General features: G+C 30.9%; 3 protein-coding genes across 3 annotated transcripts; 1 reads left to right on the top strand and 2 right to left on the bottom strand.

Moving 5' to 3' along the window:
* Positions 1-252: 252 nt before the first annotated feature.
* Positions 253-5,177, bottom strand: LOC100777010 (phosphoinositide phospholipase C 6). Its single transcript, XM_006575475.4, has 9 exons — positions 4,704-5,177; positions 2,965-3,161; positions 2,691-2,826; positions 2,371-2,598; positions 2,063-2,283; positions 1,860-1,977; positions 1,265-1,417; positions 1,105-1,191; positions 253-644 (listed from the first exon to the last, which is right to left on the bottom strand). Exons 1-9 carry the CDS (start codon positions 5,061-5,063, stop codon positions 330-332), a joined length of 1,815 nt encoding a protein of 604 aa, XP_006575538.1. The 5' UTR covers positions 5,064-5,177; the 3' UTR covers positions 253-329.
* A 3,519-nt stretch (positions 5,178-8,696) lies between these two features.
* On the bottom strand, positions 8,697-13,200 carry LOC100776483 (phosphoinositide phospholipase C 6). Its single transcript, XM_041008976.1, has 10 exons — positions 13,100-13,200; positions 12,304-12,709; positions 11,885-12,081; positions 11,603-11,738; positions 11,246-11,494; positions 10,917-11,140; positions 10,599-10,716; positions 10,133-10,288; positions 9,948-10,034; positions 8,697-9,173 (listed from the first exon to the last, which is right to left on the bottom strand). The coding sequence occupies exons 2-10, from the start codon at positions 12,628-12,630 to the stop codon at positions 8,883-8,885; spliced, it is 1,785 nt and encodes a 594-aa protein (XP_040864910.1). The 5' UTR covers positions 12,631-12,709; positions 13,100-13,200; the 3' UTR covers positions 8,697-8,882.
* A 4,621-nt stretch (positions 13,201-17,821) lies between these two features.
* On the top strand, positions 17,822-21,747 carry LOC100781838 (uncharacterized). The gene is made up of 4 exons (XM_006575474.3): positions 17,822-18,251; positions 18,683-18,966; positions 20,943-21,138; positions 21,439-21,747. The coding sequence occupies exons 1-3, from the start codon at positions 17,975-17,977 to the stop codon at positions 20,997-20,999; spliced, it is 618 nt and encodes a 205-aa protein (XP_006575537.1). The 5' UTR covers positions 17,822-17,974; the 3' UTR covers positions 21,000-21,138; positions 21,439-21,747.
* Positions 21,748-21,891: the final 144 nt, after the last annotated feature.

Below are 21,891 nucleotides of genomic sequence, written 5' to 3'. Positions count from 1 at the left end.
GTATGAAAGACCAAAATTAGAGTATACTAATAAATGCATGTATAAATTGAAATAACTATAAATAGAAAAAAATCATTAACATTATATCAACAAGTAAAACTCATAGACTAAGTTTCTCACATTCTCATCTTTTGAATTTTCTTCTATAATAATATTGAATTTTCTCATCTTTTCTATCTTTAATTAATTAATTTAAATTATTATTTTTCTACAAACTTTTTAAATATTATTTTAATCAAATATTCATCTAGATAAATATAAATAAAATTACATTCATCTATAAATAAAGTTACAAAGGATGCTATACTCAAACTTCCATTTTAATTTTACTATTGACTAGTTGGTACACTATCAACAAACTGAAACCGCATTAAAAGCTTTACAGATTTTAATTGCTCGCCCTTCTGATCAAAAAGTGGGACGGCACGGAATCCAGATCTTAGCTCAGAGACGGGTAAACATGTTTGTCCACCAAAGTCATCCTTTTCATGCTTATCATACTCTCGAACTTCTATTCGAAGCAAAGCTAGTTCAGGAACAGTCAAGGGAAATTCAAACTCTTCGTCCCAGACGGGAAACCAATTATCTTGAATTACCTTGGTCTTCTTATTGGCTTTATCAGCTGGTACTCCAACAATGCAAACCTGTTATATAAATTAATCAAATGCTAAGTATAATATATTTTTTGTTTCTCTCTCTTTTTTCCTCTTGATAAGTGCAATTACACAATTAGCTCTTCAGATTCTAGCCAGCCATCATCAACAAAATAAAATATCTTTAAAGGATTTCTAACAATAATTTTTACACAATCTTGAAACTATATAGTCTGCTCTTCAAGGTATATGCACATCCCACACAAATTGCGAAATGCAGATATAGGAGATGGTTATAAAAAGTTGAAGGGTTTCTAACAGTCGTACTAAAAAAGGTTCAGCCCAATAACTAGTTGGAGGCGTATCAATCATTATTGAAACATGAAGACTAGGCCACATTTTCAAGTTCAATTGTCAAAAACATCTCTTCACGAGATGTTCAACTATGTCCATCCACCGACAGATTACTACTGCCCCTGATCTGCAATATTAGTAAAAATATCGAACTCACCTTTGTGTAAAAGTCCGGTGGAGAGAATGTATCAAAGTGTGTTTTGCTGAAATCTGAGCTCCACCCGTTTCCCATATATACTTTTACCTATAGGTCGATAGGGGAGAAGTTTAAAAGATGTCACCAAATCAATTGGTTTCCTTTTCAAATAGTACCTTACCTTCAATGACTTCTTCTCTGGCAATGCTCTTTTAGGATCAACAACCTCATTATGTGGGCCTTTTTCTGTCAGAAATGCAGGCTTTTTCACATAACCACACCCGCCATTTGCTCTAAACATGCCTTGCATGTACCAGAGTGATTTTCCATGCCCCTGATAAATAAAAACAAAATACTAAAATGTTAGCATCCAAGGATGCACTAAACAAAAGAAAAATAACATCATACTAGCTACTATGACTATTAATTAAGTATTAACAAAATACCTTACTAAGAAAAAAAAGCACAAAATCCATATAGCACTAGCAATGATTGTTCTATTGGTAACACTAAAATAGTGTACAGTAAAGAATTAAATATATGTGGACACATCTTAAGAAATATTAATTCAACATGCATTAAGATTGCTCCACAACAGAAAATAGCTCAAAGATGTATCCATGCATGCTTTCACTAGCTTCCTGAACATCCAAGTCTGCAACTGTATGATAAAATTTTCACATGGATCATGTGTGGTAGAGTGCATCAGGACTAGAAATAGAGAACACTAGGATGAATCTTTTTATTTGAAACAACCTTGGTCACAAGTCCCTCACCTGCATGTTAAATGCCACCATCTGAGCTCCGTACATCCATCCTATATGTGGCCTGTAATTTGAGGAGGTAACACGTGTTCCCTTTGGATACACCCTGATAATATTCTTCTGTGTAAATCTAGAAGCATAAAATGCTACCATCTTATTTGAGAGGTTGTCAACTATAAAGTGTTGAAAGCACTAGTATTTACTGAGTAGGATACCTAACAATATCAGATCCATAAGTAGCAGAAGCCTTTTCAAGTTCGTGTTCGCTCAAGCTCAAGCGCTTTACGCCCCCAACATTGTTCAAGTGGTCCTTTACATGACCCTTTGGCTTCCCAGCATTGATTGTAATCAAACGTTTGTACTCTGGTGCACTCTGTTGGTCTGATTTTTTATCACGAGCACTCAAGCCTTCCTCATCAAGATCATTTCCATTTGACTATCCAGTTGGGTGGGGAGATGACATAAGCACGCAGAGCTTATAAATGCAAATCGAATTAGACACAAATATGTTCTTTATGCTCACCTTCTCATCAACAACCTCCAATTCAGGGATAATGCATGGGGATAATGATCCTTCTTCATTTGATTCCCTCTCACTGTCACTATCCTTGAATTGTTTGGATTCAAGATATTCTTTTGGTGGTTTGGTTGATATAAGAATTCGACCTTTCAACGACTCCGGCGAGGGGAATTCTGTCAGAGGATCTTCATGAGGAAAATAGAGCATATCTCCAAATACTTGAGCTATCATCTGCAAATAAGATTAAATTTGCATTCAATGCCTACAAAAATAGGGACTTGAAGTATATTCTTTTTGTGTGTGTGGTAACAATGGAACATTACCTCTGCCACTCTAGCTTGAAGAAATGGTGTAAGGTGGTCCTCTAAAGTTATGATGACCGGGTAGTTAGATTTAACAAAAGCATACTCTTTTATGGACTTTAAACATTGGATAAGTGAGACAGGAGCAGTAAGTGTCCTGAAATATTTCAGAAAAAAGGTTCCAAAGCAAATGCATTTTACAAATTGCACCATGAATGTCTGAAAACTCTAAAACATCAAAAGACAGAAAGAAAATAGTCATCTAGCTCCACAAGATTGAACTCAAGATCAGCACCTTCCATGAACTACGTCAATATCATCTTTAGTTGAATTTGGCCATAAATCTAGTTCAATTACCCGCACACCTCGTTGCAAAGCCTTTATGATTGGCACATCACTGCAAACGCTGCTCAGCTGATTCCCAGTCAGGTAGGAATTGTGCCCTGTATATATGAAATAATGTGACAACGGAGCATTCATATCATGATGTACCTGGCATCACACATCATTCATATTGTTAACAAGAGACAACAACATTCCTTAAAATAATAATAACACTGTAAACTAGATATTGTCCTCAACCTATATACTCGTTTTTTCCTGTTTCATCTCCGATACTATATAAATTGGCTTTAACAAATGAAGTGCATTTATGATTTAATTTTAGGCACTCTTACACTAGTATAACTATTGATCATTATAAGCCAATGTCAGTCACAAACATTACATGTAACTGCAGAAGAAAAATCCAAGTCAGTTTCACTCCTTATTCAAACTTTCCTCTTTTAGTTGGAGGTCGTGACATCACAATTATGGCACATAAAGAAAATATCACTGCACAATACAAAGTAAAAGATTTTCAGTTAAGAAATATCTTAAAAAATTTTCTAAAGATCCAAGATTTTTAAAAATTAATTTGTGTTTTTCTCATAAAAAAGTAATTTTCCAAAATTCATCTAATCCCATCCTTTATCTATTTGTTATCTGACAAAATCTGACGAGTGTTGTAAACAAGTTAGACTTCCCTATGTTGTTGGCCACTTGGCCCCATAATGTGATGTGACAGTTCACACCTTCAATTCCAATTTTTGTCACTTGGAAGGACTCAAAGTAATGAATGGTTGAGAAGCTAAATTCTATGTCTTTTAAAAAGCTATTAAAGACGGGGTCCCTTTCTTGTCTGTTATATAAACTTTCCCATTTCTCCTTTCTTTGCTCCTCCTCTTTGTGCAGTAAAAAGAAGAGAAAGAGAATTATAACATGTCGAAATCAGACAATAAAGCAACTTAATTAGTACAACAGCGAATAATTCATCAAAACATACACATACACACACAAATATCCTTATGACAACAACCACCCCTTTTTTTTAACGTATTCCCTAATGTTAATCTATTGAATAGAGATCACGCAAATATGCTTTGTCTATGCATTCTTTTTTTTCCAGAAATTAATTATTTCAAAATTTAGATACCGTGGAAATTGATTTTGCCATTTTCATATACATAGGGTGTGTTTCCGAACCAGTTGAACGCGTTGAAAAAAAAAATCCATCACATTGCTTTAGTTTTTATGTCTTGAAACATGTGTTTTCTAGTTGAACGTGAATTTTAAAGTTGAAACAAATACACACTTAGTCTTCAGAAATCAAACCTTGTTAACGTAATTAAATTTTAAGGACTAACTATCTATCAACTTTATTAGATTTTATCTGGTAAAGACTTCATGCATCTTTCACATGAGGCTATCCTGCTCGTAAAATCATTGTAAGCGACAACAAAACTCTATCTAGGACTCGAATTTAGAACAACCTTATACAGTTACACCCGTTAATTCATGTGCTCGGTGATATTGGTTTATTATTTTAGTAAAACCTTATCATAATCAACGTTAACAACAACAACTAACAACATGACAAAATGCTTATACTATATGGCACGTAATATTTCATTGCATAAAATAATAATACGTAATGAACAAAAACGGTTTTTGTTTTTGTTTGTTGCAGTTTTTCAGGGAAAGCAAGAGAGAGACCTGGGATTTGAGGGGATCGTTGAAATCGAGAAGGAACAAGAAACGGAAGAACTCGTCGAGGGTGAGCCCATTCTTGTTGTTGTCGGGGTGGTGGTGGCGTTCGGAGTTGGTGTCGTTGGTTTGTTTGCGCGATTGAATGATGCTGTCGAGGATGCGGTTGGAATCCTCTGCGGTGCAGTCGGTTTCACGCTGGTGGTCGTGCAGGAAGCGGAGGAGCTGGTGGGCGGACATGGAGGAGGCGGCGCCGTGGGAGAAGGCGGAGAAGGCCTCCTTGACGTCCGGCGGAGGGGCCTGCTCGGAGACGTCGAATTTTCTGTTGAAGTACTTGAACATTTTGTAGCTGTAGGTGACGGTGCCCATTGTTATTGGACACAGAGGAATGAAGAAGAAGAAGAAAGCGATGGGTATGAAATAAATAATATATGATGAATGAAAAACTTTTGAGTTTCGAGTTTGGAAGAGAGAGAGAGAGAGAGAGAAGCACCATAAACATAAAAATGAAATGCAATTTAAGCGGGATTCATCTTCCTTTACACTTTCTACTGACTAACACGTAAATGTTGCTTTTTAGTAAAAAAAAATAAAAAGTTCTATTTCCTCTTATTTTCCTAAATGTATGTTTTTATTAACTTTATTTTTTATAAATTTATTAATATTATTAAAAGTGATATCAAGAGCCTTTATAACAAATGAAATATATGTTTAAAATTAACTGCTCTATGTGCCAAAGGTATAAGTAAATGAAATAGAGTAATAATTTTATAAATTAAAATTAATCTTATTAAATACATGAAAGAAAATAATAATTTTATAAAATTAATCTTATTAAATAAATAAAATAATGTAGTATTAATATTAGACAAATATTAACCAATGTAGTATTAAAATTAATCTTTATTAGGAACATTAATGAAAAAAATAATTAATGTTGCATTAAAAAAATTAAATGTAGTATTTATTTTGGGATAATTTTTTTTTATCAAATACGAGACTTATTTTGGAAAAAAAGAACAAACAAAAATAAGTTAAACTCAAGTTTTATTTATTTTTCGATAAGTTGATATGAAACTTTTAATTATGATTATTTATATAAATGAGTTAACCTTTAATAATTTGTAATTTTACAAGTCAATATTAAATTTTAAGTTTTTAATTCGAGACTCCCATGTTTATCCTTTTAATCACAAATATGTATTCATATTTGAAATCCTAAAAGATTTGGATAGGAAAAAGATGCACACAAACAAATTAAATTGTTAAAAAAAATTATAGTCATTCAGTTTTTGTATGTGTATCTCTCCCACTAAACATTTATAATATTGAAGAGGATCCACACATCCTAATTACCGTTATCTTTACTTCAATAAAATTTGAGAAGAGAGAAGTGACCAAGTAGGAGAGAAAAAGTAGTTTTAGAACTCAAAAAATAATGAGTATGTTTGCATATTCATTTGGGACCTCAAACATACTTTTATAACTCTAAACTCACTTTTGTATCATATTTAGAGTGTGTTTGAATTTTTGTTGAGAGTGATCCAGAAGTATATTTAATAATAAAATCAATTTGAGATCATATTTGATTATCCTCAAATTTTAAGACAAAAAATTTATTTGAAAACTCAATTTTTGAGAAGTGGAATAATTTTGCAAACTTAAGTTTTATTTTTCTGAAAGGCATTTGTAAACTTAAGTTTGTAAACTTGAATCCAAACATTCACTTGGATTCTGGTAAAATTGTTTCTATAACCTACATTTAGGACACATTTGGGCTTGAATCATAAGTAACAAATGAATTACTTTTAAAAAAATTACTTTTAATTTATATACTTATAATAGAAATATGAAGCAAAAGTATATTTGATGCATATTATTGAAACAAATTTTATTTTATTAGTATACTTTTGAACAAAACATATTCAAATAAAAATCATATTATTATAAATTTATTTTTATCAAAGTTTACAACATTCTTTTGATTCAAACTTATATTTGTAAATTTTAATCTAAACATACATAATATATCATTTGGTGAACAAAATAGGAAGAAAAGAAGATAATAAAATGTGAAATCCATCCAAAGTTACAATTTTAATCTTATTATTTCTTATCTACCTCATAAGATCAAAATATATTAAGAATAAATATGTTTTTATAAGATTTTTTTTCCACTTTTCTGTCCAATCAAATAAGTAGACAAAAAATTGAACTTTCCTTTCTCTTATATTTCTTTTCTACTTTTTAATCCAAACACCTTAAAAATCTATTCACTTTTTATTCATTCTTTCTTCTCTTACTTCTTTTCACTCTATTTTTATTTCCCCTAGTGAAGGATGAACCATAGTTTCGGTTGGTTGTTTATATGACTTATTGGTTTGAAACATTGTTTCCATTGATTGTTTATTTGACTTTCTGTTTTTTTTTTTTTTTTGCTTTTGCAGTATGCGCCTTGGTTGAGGGACAACAAGACAGGGCCATAGATGAGTATATATACTTGATGACCTCTTACAACCGTGTTGCATAATACCCGAGAGGATTTAGCTTCTCCTATTATCTTTATTGATAAAAGATAAAGTAAAAGTTATATTCAAAATTACGACTTCTAGAAAAGGCTTTTTTTTTTTTTTAATAATAAAGAAGTGAAGATGGAGATATGAAATGCTATTTTGTATTTTATTATTAAGAAAACATGAAAGTGAAGTTATTGATATTATAACTTTATATATATATATATATATATATATATATATATATATATATATATATATATATATATATAGAAGTGAAATTGGAGATTATTATTAAAAAAATGTAATAGTGAAGTCATTGAAGTATTTCATTTTGATTCACTTCTTTTTTATATTTTAAAAAGTTAGATGGGAGAGAAGAGGAGTGTTTTACAAATATTAAAAGAAAAAACTCAAAAAAGAAGGGTGAACTGTGAAGAACAAAAAAGTACTTAAATAATTTTTTTTACCACCTAAAATATTTTTATGTTTGATTTTAATTCTTGTAATGACTCTCTCTGACTAGTCTTCAATATTTTGGCATATTAACTTCAAGCATAATGGCCAATCAACTCCTGCCTTCAATTTTCACTGCATCACTGGCAGGCATGCGTTTGTGACAAACTTTATACGAAAAAGTTTCTTGAAGTGCTTAATTTATATTAGGTATCACTCTCAGCTTTACGAGTTAGCTTCCTAACAAGGACGTTAGAGGAAGAAGCACATTCCCAAGGATTAGGAAGATGAGATGAGATGAGTATACCCAGTTGACCAGTTTTAATTAAGGTCCAGCGGAATATATATTTACTCCACAAGATAAGAGTGACTAGAATTAGAATATCAATATACGGTGTAAGGTTTTTCCCTTGATAAAATTTAATTCAAATACCAGGTCAGAATACTTGTTGGATATTAATCAGGTATACTTGAAAGAGAAATCTACCTATTATAATTGTTTATTGGAAAATATAGTTTATAGATTATAATATATGTTATATGTTTTTGCCATAATCTCTGTTGTTGAATTCTTTTTTTTTTTAAAAAAAAAAAATTCTAAGATGCAAATCTTGTTACATGCGGCAAAGACTTTTAATTTTTTTTTTATAATATATATTATATATAAAGGATATTTTCTAACAATTTTTATGTGAATTTTAATTATGACATTTGAAAATAATTTATGTACTTTTAATTATATTATTAATAATTTTAAATTATTAAGGTATTTATTTATCATATTTATTATTTTTTTTCTGTATTTTTTTTATCACCTACTCATTATATTTATTAATTCTTTTTTAAACTCTTCCTAACTTTTTTTCTTCTTCTGTCTCGAAATTAAATATATACACTTATGTTATCTCTACTTATTTCTATAAGGAATTCCTCGGAGAAAATCTCTAATTATCAATAAGCATTCAATACACTTAAACTCACTAAAGTCGGTTAGTGATGAAATTAGAGTAAATACATAAAGGCATAGGTCCGATCTTCATTGTCGTCATTAAAAAGAATCAGTGTAAATTTAAGTGTACTCAATTAAATTTAAATTAGCAATATGCATTATAAATTGTTCACTGATTAATTATGAGTTTACGACAAACAAATTGTAGCAGTCAAGTGGTCAAACCATGTAATGTTAGAGCCATAGGTGGAGACAGCATGCTGCTACAATTCATTCAAACTGAAACTGCATCAATGGCTTTACAGATTTAAATTTCTCTCCCTTTTTGTTATATAAAGGGACTGAATGAAATCCATGTTTTAGCTCCGAAACTGGCAAACATGTCTGTCCAGCAAAATCATCCTTTCCAGGATCTTTGTCCTTTACTTGTATGAGAAGCAATGCAAGCTCTGGAACAATTAAAGAGAATTCAAATTCTTCATCCCAAACAGGAAACCAATTGTCCATCATAACCTTTGTTTTCTTCTTTGCAACATCATCTGGCATTCCAACAATACAAACCTGTCGCGCAAACTCAGATATCAATTAGGATACACACAGAACAATATTTTCTGTTTCTTCTTGTTTTTTCTAGTGAAAATAACCACTCAAAGTTCCTGGTTGAGAGGAGTGAATAGGATATAAAAGTTCAGAACATAAGAGTATGTGCATTTTTTGACTTTTATGGTAGCGAATGTTGGACTTTAAAGGAAGAATAAGAGAAAAAAGTGGAAGTAGTAGAGATGAGAATAATAAGTTAAATATGTGCCCAGACAAGAAAAAACAGGATTAGAAGTGATTACATACGAAGAGAAATTGGTGTAGTACCGATTGAGGAAAGAAGACAGAAAATTGGTTAAGATGACTTTGAACACTTGCAAAGAAGGTCACTATAGGTACAGGCAAGGAAAGTGGATGGCATGGTTTTTAGTCCTGTCAAAAATAGGGGGAGGGATACCAACAAGGACATTGAGAGAAGTTTTTAGGAGAGATCTGATAGTAAATAATATCTCTAAAGATTTGGTCTTTAATCAAGATTAAAGATGTTTTGTAGTTCATGTAGCTGACTTTACCTAGTGAGATAAGGCTTTTGTTGTTTTTGTTGTTGTTGTTGTATTGCTTATCAATCATCAGGTATGAACCGGAGTTGCAATGGAAGTGAGAAATAGGCCAGAGATATCAGTTGTAGTTGTAGAGTTTACAAAATTATGATCAATGTTGAAGCCTAAATCAAGTTTTATGGTAAAAGATTAGTCCTCCTAAGTTTACTGAGAGTTGTTTAATTATCCAGCTGACCTTAGTGTAGAAGTCTGGCGGAGAGCACTTATCAAAGTGTGTAGGACTCAAATCTGAGCTCCACCCATGTCCCATGTATACTTTTACCTGTTATTGGACACGACAACATAACATTCAAAAATCAAATGCCACCATCCAACTAAACAAATGAATTTACATTATATTATTGAATGATATATGCTTACCTTAAATGTCTTCTTCTTCACTGACTGTATCCTTGTAGGATCAAACTCATTGTCACAGTGATACTTCTGCATTAGAAATTGAGGCTTCTTTACATAACCACAGCCTCCATTTGCCCTGAACATACCCTGCATCAACCAGAGCGATTTGCCAAGCCCCTGTTGGGGAAGACAAATGGTGAAATTGTAGAAGATTAGAATTCCTGGCAAAGACATAGTAACTTGCAAATGAACTCAATGCACGTGACTTTTGAAATAGTCTCCAAGGCTAAATTTTATAGCACAAAGTATCACCAAAAACTCTTGCTAGTATAAGGGTTCAAGATTTGATTCATTTGAATATTGTGACTGTTGTGTTAGACATAATTATAAAACACAATCAATTTTCAACATGCATATTGGGTTGGTCCACAACATAAAAACAGCTTAAACATGTGACTAAGATTTCTCTGGTCATAGTTTCCCTAACCTGCATATTGCATGCAACCATTTGAGCCCCGTACATCCACCCAATATTTGGCTTGAAATTTGAGGATTTGACACGCATTGCACTCGGGTAAACCCTGAGGATATTTTTCTGTGTGAACCTGGGTAGAATATGAACTTGAATCAGATAAGTCATGGGATAACTACCTAGGCCTAATTTAAGTGTTAAAGTAATGACTTGACTTAGGAATGGAATATAAAGATAAGCCATTGCATATCAACACTGGATATTGTCAACTATGAAAGTGTGACCATTTTTTGCAGCCACTATCACCATTCAGCAGTTAAGCTTGACAAGTACCTAAGAATATCTGTTCCATGAGATTCTGAAGCCTTTTCAAGGGTCTTCTCACTCCAACTTAGGCGTCTAACTTCACCGTCTGTTTTCAATTTATCCTTCAGGCAACCCTTGAGTTTCGTATTATGGATAGTGATTATGTGTTTGTAATCAGGTGAACACACCTGATATGGTTTGCGGGCACATTCACATGCACTTTCATTTCCCTCATCATGATCACTTCCATTCTGGTAATACATGAAAAGAAGTAACATAGCACACAAAGAACGTAAGTTCTTAATTTTATTACAAATATATGAATTCATATAATATAGCATATATCTTAGTCTCACCATGTCCTCGGTCTCCACTTCGTTCTTATTGGAGTCTGGAGATTCATTTTCCCATGATTCTTCTTCAGATGATTCACTTTCATTTAGCATAGGATTGTCCTTGATACGGTAGGACTTAAAACGTTCTTTCGGGGGTTTCGTTGATATAATAACTCGATTTTTTAGTGATTCCGGGGAAGGGAATTCTGTTAAGCAAGAGCAATCTGCCCCAGGGTAAAAAAGCATTTCCCCAAATATTTGAGTTGCCATCTGCAAGACATGAAATCATGATAAGAGAAGGAAAAGTAAAACAGAATAGTATCAACATTCTTCAATGAAATCATGAGAGGAAGTGAACGAGTGAAACTGGATGCTTACTTCTGCAAATTTAGCTCGAAGATCTGTTGTAAGATGGTCTTCTATAGTTATGATCACTGGGTATTGAGATGCAACAAAACCATATTCCTTTATGGATTCTAGACATATAATAACTGAGGCAGGGTTGGCAAGAGTCCTGCATTGATTCCGTGTGAGAGAAAAGAAAATAAAAACAAATTAGTATGCTTTTTCTTACAATTAAGACTGTTAAAGAACTTTATTTTTGGGGTCACTATAGTCAATAGTAAATCTAAAATGGACTTTATCATCAAATTCATGTACCATCCATGATCTACTTTAATATCATGCTTATTGTAAGTTGGCCATAAATCAAGTTCAATAACACGCACGCCTCTTTTCAAAGCCTTTATGATTGGTTCTTCACTGCAGTCACTGCTGAGTTGATTCCCTGTCAAATAGGAGTTATGGCCTGTATATATGAAATAATGTGACAATGGAGCACCCATATCATGATGTACCTGGAATCACATTATTGTATGGTTTTAGCAAAATAAGGCTAAAACCAAAAAATGAAACTCTTAAAGGTGAAGTTCTACAAATGATTTTGACTTTTGATATACAAGTCGAGGTTTTTGGGTTACTTGACCCGCAATCACGGCCGCAATTTAATGTAATATCAAGGATGACAATGAAATTGTAACCATGATTGCAATTTAAAACCTTATATGGAGAGAGCTTACCTCGGCTTTCAAGGGAGCGTTGGAATCATCATGAAGCAAAAAACGGAAGAGCTCATCAAGGGTGATCTCATGTTCTCTATTTTGATCAACCTTATTAACAGTTTCTTGACATGTCTTTCTCACTTGCCCCTGATGCTCCATCAGGAAACCGTGGAGCTGCTCCGCGGACATGTAGGACCCTCCTCCAGTGAACTTTGAAAACGCCTCCTTGAGGTCCTGCGGTGGAAGCAGTTCGGTGGCACGCAGAAGCAGCTCGGTGAACTTGTACTTTCTGATAAAGAACAATAAACTTTTGTATTTGTTGTATGTTGCTATGTTGTTTCCCATCCTTTCTGCCTCTCACTATGTTCCACTAAAGCGTTTCAGATATGGAGATTAAGAACAAAGCATGCATTTATATTGTGGACTGAGGATCAGAGAGAAAAACAAGAACATTCAATAATAAACAGAATAAAAATGTTCATACTGTCTAAGTGTTTAAGACCGTTACTTTTAAACAGTGATTTAATATAGCATTACAAATAAGTCAAGCCAACAAGTTGCAAAATTAATCTATTTTAAGTTAACTTGTTCTGCTGAACGAATTTTGTTACTCTAACAAAATGAGGATATTGTCCAATAAAATCTCTAGTTAGCACACATCAAAATGAAACTGATTTAGAATTTTAGAATTTAACCATGTGTCTGCCAGATTTACATCAATAGTTTCTTTTTTCCATAAATTCATATATAAGTATACTTGTTAGTCTAAGAGTCACTTATCCAATACTTTTAAGCTGTTCAATTAAAACAAAACCTGCGTGTACCATCTGGTTCGGTGGCTAACTTTCACAACAACATTAACTTGAGAATAGAAAGAGGCTCGGAGGTTCAAGTTTAGGGCAAGGAGGTTTTAAGTATTGTGCACATGTTTTCCTTTTCAGGCTATATATATATATATATACACACACACACACGACCACATGTGTATCAGATAAATATACTCAATATTATTTTTACGTTTGAGCATCTTTTTATTTTTATGGAGCTTTTCTGTATTTTGTGGGGGTAGTTTACCATAGTTTGTAATTGTAATTGATATGGTTCTGTTGTTTATGCGTTATATATCCTATAGTCAAACTCCACTATACTAACATTATTCATATTCCACTGCCTTTACCGGATTCTCATCTTTATAACGTGATGGTGGGTGGCTTTATCTTATTTTATGTTCCATCTAAATGATCATTTTAAATTTTTTCTTTATTTCCCACTGTTATGATCGACTTAATTTCATTGGATAATTATGATTGCGATCAAATAATGCATCTCATGCTGTAATCAGATTAATCTTGCTCCATTTTCAACCCATCTGGCGCATATTCAACACAAATTGTTCCCCTCTTGTGCACATCTAAGGGACAAGAACTTTTATCTTCCCAACCCAACAAGATAATACCAGCAACAATAACTGAGCCATATTTTAACATAATTTTGTCAGTTACACACATTAAATGACGACATAATGTTTTTATACTAATGATATTTGTGATTCTGCAGGGGAAACAGTATAATTCTTTCAGCTCAAGTTAGTACTCTCCGAAAAAAGTTGATTTATTTTTTGGGTGAACTCATGGTGTTCCTTAGCTGAAAGTCAAAACTAATTCATCGAGATACAAGTTGATTCATAACAAGAAAAAATCAGGTACATATGATTCGTGTTAAGTGTCAACGACTCTAAACTCACCAGAGAGCTGTTTAATTTATGATCAAGTTCACCGTCTTTCGTTTACAATCTCAACTCTCAACTCTCAACTCTCTTCTTCAATTCTTCCCCTCCAAATCCCCAAGGAGGAGAGGGTTTTGGAGGGGGTGCTTCAAATAGTGTATTTTAACATAGGAATCGATGGAAAAAATCATTCATTAGAAAGTTGAAAAAATCATTAAATAACTACTCAATCCAGAACTTTGGCTTGATTAATTAGTTGATTCACCATTTTCATCCTCCTGATTTTACTTCTGCTAAATCTTAGCCTAGCCATCCCTCAATATGGAAGACTGGAAGTTAGTTAGGAATGAAATTTCAAATTAAATCCAAGTGTGTGAAGGAATTTCTCATATGGTGTTGAATTTTATGCATTGATGTTAACGTTTCAAAAGGTGACAATTGGTGGTTGGTTCAGGCGATATATATATGCTCGATTTCTTTCAAGAATTAGAATCTTAAACTCGAGCCTTATTCTTCGATGAAAAAGATGGTTCCATCACATAGATGTTTATACTTTGAATAAAGTTTCTCCATTGCAAGAAAATTTAAGGGTTGTTTGGTTGATAGGGGTTTGATGAATATAATTGGGTTTGTTTGATAAAGATAAAAAGGAGAGAATTAAAAAGTAAGTGCGTCTCATTGTTAAATTTAACTTATATATTTATTTTTTTCCTTTTTCCTTTACTAATTAAAACTATTTCTTACTAATTTTAAAACACATTTAATTTTTACTTTATTTTCATTTATTTTCATCTGTCTTATTTCTTTTCTTTTTACTTAACATGGACCAATAAACTTGTTCTATAGGGAATTATGCAACCTGGTTTTTTTTTTTTATGTGAAAAGGAATGGTTAATTCATTTCTTATTTCAAGAGTAAGTATTTTAAATTTACTTTTCTTCATAACTCTTTTATAAAATACGAAATTTTTTAAATTCAATCATTAAATCATATGTTATTGTCTTAATATGATGTCAAATTTTAAATAAAATAAAAATTATATGCTATCTTATAATTATTCATTTATTTATATTTAGAAAAATAGTGTAATTAAAATAAACTCAATTTTTTTAAAAATCCGTCTCTTTTACAAGGCATCTTTCTTTCAGTCAGATATAATTGTTATGTGAATAAAATTCTTTTTATAAATATTTATGTATATTTAAGATCTGAACTTGCTTAAAATTGAAATAATTCTATGTGAATTGATTTATATACTCGGTAGTAAAAAAAATAAATTTGATCAATTAAATATTAAATAATTCTAAATTATATAAAACTTTATATAGATGCATGGATATGTGTGTGGGTTAACTTAAATCAAGGTTTTTAACTAATAATTTATTGGATCATTTAAGTTTGACCATATGAACTTTTGGTCTGAAAGGAAAACTCCTAGCAGATATGAAAGGCATCTAAATTTTGCAAATGGGTGGTTCCTTCTCTCTTACAATCATCATCCATACGATACAAGTTTTTGAACTACAAGATCATTTTGGTCAACGCTCATTTAATAAAATATGACTATGCCATATTTTCGTTTTCCAGAAAGTGATTCATATATATTATATATGTGCATAGCATAGGAAACAAAAGAAGCAAAAAACTCAAATGAATGGGACACTACATATAGGTCTTTGGAATTGATCTTTAAAAATCTCGTATATATGATTTGGAACATTGTGACACCCATCATGAGATTCAATAAAACTTTTCCCGTTCGAGGCCCTTAGTCTTTCTTATTATGATAATACTTATGCATAAAACATTGATGTAACACACAAATTTTTATTGCTTTTCTTAAATAAGTTAAAGTTATTTTTGGGAACGTATTTCATTTATTTTTTTATCTGAAAAAATTATTTAATTTTTTGGTAAATAAATTTTTTTAATAGTTTTTAACATTTTCTGAAACGTTATTTGAAGTTATATTTTTAAAATGTTAGTTTTTAATTTTTTATATTTTTTTCTTTTATTCTCAATATATTTATTTATTTATTTTGTTATCTTTTTTAAATGAATCATGATATTACTTTTATCATTTTATATTTTCCAACTACTTCATAACTTAGTTTGCTCGAACACTTATAATTTAATAAGTTAATTTTTCAAGTTTTAGTTAATTTTATTAAATATAATCTTAGTTGATTGTATCATTAGATAATTGGAAATGATAAAAAAAAAATTCAAGCCAGTTAAAATTGAGATTTTATCTTAAAAGAGAGAGAAAGGAGGTAAAATCATAAATCAAATAATAGGGTTTTACAACTAAATCTTAAAACGCTAATATCTCTAATTTTGAGATTTAAATCATGATTTTAAAGGATTTTACCTCATCTTCAATTTTAACTACGATTTGAATCACTCAAAGGAATTAAATCATAAAATTTTGGGATTTTACAATTTGAATCATCCCAATGTTAACTATCATACTTTAATAAATAACATATGTACATTCTGCTGCTGAGGATGCAATATTGACCATCTTCGTCATATTGGTTTAAGGTTGCATTAGACAGAATAATTTAATTATGTAATGCTAAGTTATATATTTCATTAGAAAAATTACTTAAATAAGTTTAAAGGAAATATTTTGGTCAAAATTAAAAAAAAAAACGTTTAATAAAATAACTTAAAAAGTTAAATTAAATTACTTTCATTAGTCTAAATAAATGTTATAATTTTTATTTGAAATATTTCCAAATCAATTTTGATCTTTTCCATTGGTCCAAAAGTACGTATTCTCTAAGTGGTGGGTAACTCTCTCAAAGGAGATCCCTAACACCTAAAGACTAGTTTAGTACATGCAGTTGGATGAAATTACATGCACTAATCCTTTAAGTGGGTTTCTACTAATATTTCTAGCATGCAATTGGCGTTATAACAATTATTTCTATCATGCAGTTGGATGTAATTTAATGAAATTACATCATTCTATTGTATTGAGAAGGATACCTCCCCGCTCTACAATTATTTCTCATAAAAACAAGTACTACTATCTAACAAGGAAATAAAACACGGGCCTAATTTATTATTTTAATTATATTGGAAGTTTTAAGGCCAACGTAACTTTTGAGCAGAAAATTCAATTTCCTTGCCGTGAATCTTGATTTTGCAACTCTATTGGAAGAAGTTATCCTAGCCCACCAACATGGACATAAATAATTCATTCTAAGTTAATTTAGAGAGTTCTATATATTTTGACATTTTGCTAGAACTGGGTGAATTCAATTATGCAGCAGTAACAAGCAATGCCGTAACTGAGCCACAGCAACATCATACACAATTAATAAATTAAAATGATGCAAAAAATATGAGAGAAAAGAATTTTACATCAATAAATTACAACTAAACTTAAATTTATGAATTTTTTCTTCACTTATCCTAAACTTTTTCACAATATGAGACTTCACCTTTTATTTTGTCAATGTAAGATCTCGTTGACTAATAAACACATGACGCATGTCACCCTCTCAACATAGATCCAAATTCCACGTGATAGAGTGTTCACATAGAATCACCCTCCGAGTTCCCCTTATAAATAAAACAACATTGAAAATTGAAACACAAATACAGTTGATTATCGTTTAAGCCGTTTAGGTGTGATGTTTGCCGCGTTACGGAGAGAGAAAAGTCTAAAGTTTTGTGCGTGTAAAGTTCCAAGCATTCGTATTCGTCATATATATATATATATATATATATATATATATATATATATATATATATATATATATATATATATATATATATAACAAATTACGGTAAAAAAACGTTGCACCTTGCCTCTCTCTCTCTCTCTCTCTTAAGCCTCCCCCTTCATTTTTCTTGTGAATTGCCTTGCACGTGTTTCTTGCCTTCAAACCCTTTGTAAATATAAACAAAAATAGTTTTGAAGCACGTCAAGGATTGGAATCAGGAAAGAAAATGATCATAGTGGCCAACATGGGTTTTTCAAAGGAAGAGAAATCCAAAAGGCTGTTGAGGGGTGTGAAGATTGTGTTCTTCTTGATCACCATGGTTATATCACTGCTTCTTTTCTCTGCCCCGGTTCTCTTGGTTATTGCCGATGCACTTGTTCCTTCAGCTCTACTCTCAGCTTTTTCACCATCTTTTCTCTTCTCCCATTTTGAGAACTACGATTTTGGCTACTCTCTCATTGACATACCTCTAGTATCTATTGCACGATCACTTGTCATCTTCTGTAAGTACATGTACAAAGCAAAATTTTCAATTTCTAAGTACCCTTTTGAGTTATAAGCATGATACAACTTAGATACAGTTTCATAATTGTTTATATATATATATATATATATATATTTTTTTAATTAAAACTGGAATTTTATCTCGATCATTTATGTTGATCTTAATGTAAACATTTATACGAGAATTATCGAGATAAAGTTTTAATTCTAATTAAAAAAAATAATGCTAAAAACAAACTTAGTGAAGTCCATCTAAGTTTTATAATTAAAAGCATGATTTTAAATAGCGGTTCCCAATTGCAATTGCGGCAGTAATATTGCTGTTGTGCTTGTGTTTGCAAGACTACAATCACAATTTAAAATCATGATTAAAAGCAATACTCTAATTCCTCATTTCCTATGGTTCGAATTTGTGGTGGGTTTTGTGTAGGTGTGTATAGTTTCTGTGATAGGCCAAGGCTTTCACATGGGCCTTATTTGGGAGTCACCATGTTGTGCTCAGTGATGTCTTTGACATTTGTTTGCTTGAAAGCTGTTTACGTGTTGAGCTTAAACACAAATGTTAGTGGAAGAGAGTCAGGGTATGATAGAAGTTCCCAGATAGCTCTGTTCGTGTGGTCGTGTGCTTTGGCAGTGGGGCATGTCGTTGTTGCCTACAGAACAAGTTGCAGAGAAAGAAGGAAGCTTCTCGTTTACAAGATTGACATTGAAGCTGTAAGACTCTTTTCTCCCCCACTTTATTTCCTACCAAGACAAAATAGAAAGGAAGAAAAATGATAGTATTTGCTTATCTTCTGGTTAATTATTGATCGATTGGTACATACCATAAAGTTTTGAAATTAATTACTAGGTGTTTTAAATGAAAAAGTTCAAAATGATTTTCCCTTTATCTCTTGATTTAGTTAAATTATTTTTTAGATTTTTAAAATAGATTTTAATTTTGATCAACTTTTTTTTCTTCAGATTTTTAATTTTGATCAATTGTTCATATAAAAATGTTATATGACAAAATATAATTAGATGTGAATCATTTGACCAAACGAGTCGACCAAATATAAGATGATTGGACTTTTAATTAACTTTAGGTTAGTTTTTCTATCTTAGGCTCAACACATTCAATAAATTGGGGTGACCCTTCTTGATCACTTCAAACATTTTATGTTTCGTTAAGGTCTCTCGAGAATTTAATTTTAGGGTCTCCGATATTTAAACATGAGTAAGATGATAGTCTAGTTTTATTTTATTTTTACATTTTTAATATATTTTAATTAAATTCTTTTACATATCTTAACTTGCATAAATTAGGTATTATCGATCACGATCATTTCATACCTCAACTCTACTTTTTTCTTTATAAAAAAAAAAAATCAAAGCTAACAGTTCTCTTCTTGTTTTAATTAATGGTACATGGCCGGTACGGTGGTAGGTCAAAACGATCATCATTTCATACCTTGCACTATTGCACATGTTATCTTCATTTGAAAAAATTGTATTTATCGTTTCTTTATATATATTTGCTAGTTTTTGTAGAGGTCACCTCTATAAAGAAATACATTTTTTTTACATGTTCTTATCATATAAAAATATGAGTGACACGATTCATTCTTTAGCTCTAATCAAAGTAATATAAAATGCCCATTACAATCAAAGAATCTTCTTAAGCCTTTGTTTATGTTTTGTGGAGAAATATTTGGTAAGGTGGAAAAGAATGAGATAGAGAAAAAGAGTTAAAATTTAAATTCAAGAGAAAATAGAAGAAATGAAAATTTTGATTTTTTGTATTTAAAAGTCAATCTTCTTCTCTCTTTTTTTTTTTACCTTTTCTTTGATTAAATAAAAGGGAATATAGCTGTTTATGATTTTTCTTTATTTTTAATGGAAACATTGATAGGGGTGCTTTTCATTGTTACGTTACTGTGATAATGCTGGCTTGTGAGTATGGTTAGACAGGGATATTTTCAAACAAATAATAAGTTGAATATTTAAGACTAAAAAATTCAAAATATTGTTTCCCGTGTAGCAAGTAGTAAGATTTCCCATCCCTTAATTATTTAAACAATACTTAATTAAGTGTGAAGTTTGAATTAAAATTAAAACGAGGAAAGAAAAAGAAAAAGGAAAAAAAAGAATGAAAGCAAGTTTAAAAGAATCTCAATACTCAATAGCATAGGCAATAAAAAAACAATAGTTCGACTTTGAGAAGCCTAAGAAATTTGGTTTTACCTATATGATTAATCATGTTACCTAATTCTTCCAGAACTCATTTTTCATAATTTCTAATTGTTAATCACCTATGACCTATGCTTAATCTAGTAGCACTCAATAGTCATACAATTAATTAATCACAATACAATTATTGGACAATTAATTCACTATAATTATATTTAAACTGGACAATTTAGAACAAAATCAGTAGGAACAAAAACGAAAATAATACAAAAATATGGGAAACAAATAATTCAACGCATATCTATTTGAACAGAGGAAAAGAGACAAAGAAATGGAAGCTGATTTTTGCAGTTTATTTTTTTCTTTTTTTATCTGCGCCTTCGTTTTCGAAAACAAAAAATATGTTAGGAAATATCTCATTTTATTTTGAAAAGAAAAGTATTGTAAAATTAAGGTGGAAAATGATATATACATATGATATTTTTACCCTAAAAAATTAGGCATGCTGTATATGCTTGCAGATTTCAGCTTTCAAGAATGGGTATCCGAAGATTTTTCAGGAAGAAAGAGTCAAATGAACCCACTCTATAGTCTGTCTATGACTCAACATTGATGCTTGATGAAATTATATCAATCCAACATAGAGATTTTCAGCTATCACCTTCAGTCAATTATTCATTTTTTGTACTTGGGTGCGGCAACGAAATGCTTAGCTAGGTATTCAACTAATCCTTTTCAGATCAATTTAATTAAATCCAATTACTGAATAAAAGTATTTTACATTATATATATTTCTCCAATAACAAATATGATATTTGTTAATTTTTATAATAATTATATTAAAAATTATCTCAAGAATATTTTTTTTAATTGACGACATAAAAATATGCAATGACAACACAAGAATTGATTTTTTTTTTGAAAAAAAGGTGTATTATACTATTTTCATTTTGTAAAATACAGTGACTTTTTGAACCAAAACCTAAAATGCTAATCTTATTCTCCTTGTATATACAGGTTAATTTGTCCAATGCATGCATGTCAGTAACCGTAACCCTGACACCTAACACTGGATAGAGAGACGGGTTAAAGCCACGAGGTTACATTTAACACAATAAGCGGTCTATTTTTTGTGTTTACCATTGTTTTTCTAAAGTTTATTTACCCCCTTGTCTTTTGAATATCTTCTTGTACATATAAAAAAGTGAATGAATCTTTTTTTTTCTCTGGCCAAAGGTCTAATGAAAGTATGAATTTAATTGATTATTTGTAGCATTAACCCGTTATCCAGTTCTTCAAGCAATTTAAACGAATGAAGAATTTGAAGGCTATCTATATATAAAGAAAACCGAATTTAAGGTTGAATAATTCGAGTATTACTCTTGATTGATTGTTGATGAAAATAATTTTTTGTCAGATTTTATTTATTTTTTAACCAAATTTTAGATTAATCAAGATCTATTTTGTCTT

This window comes from Glycine max, chromosome 2, assembly GCF_000004515.6.
Source record: "Glycine max cultivar Williams 82 chromosome 2, Glycine_max_v4.0, whole genome shotgun sequence".
Taxonomy (NCBI): Eukaryota; Viridiplantae; Streptophyta; class Magnoliopsida; order Fabales; family Fabaceae; genus Glycine; species Glycine max.
This window is presented reverse-complemented; position numbering and strand designations above follow the sequence as displayed.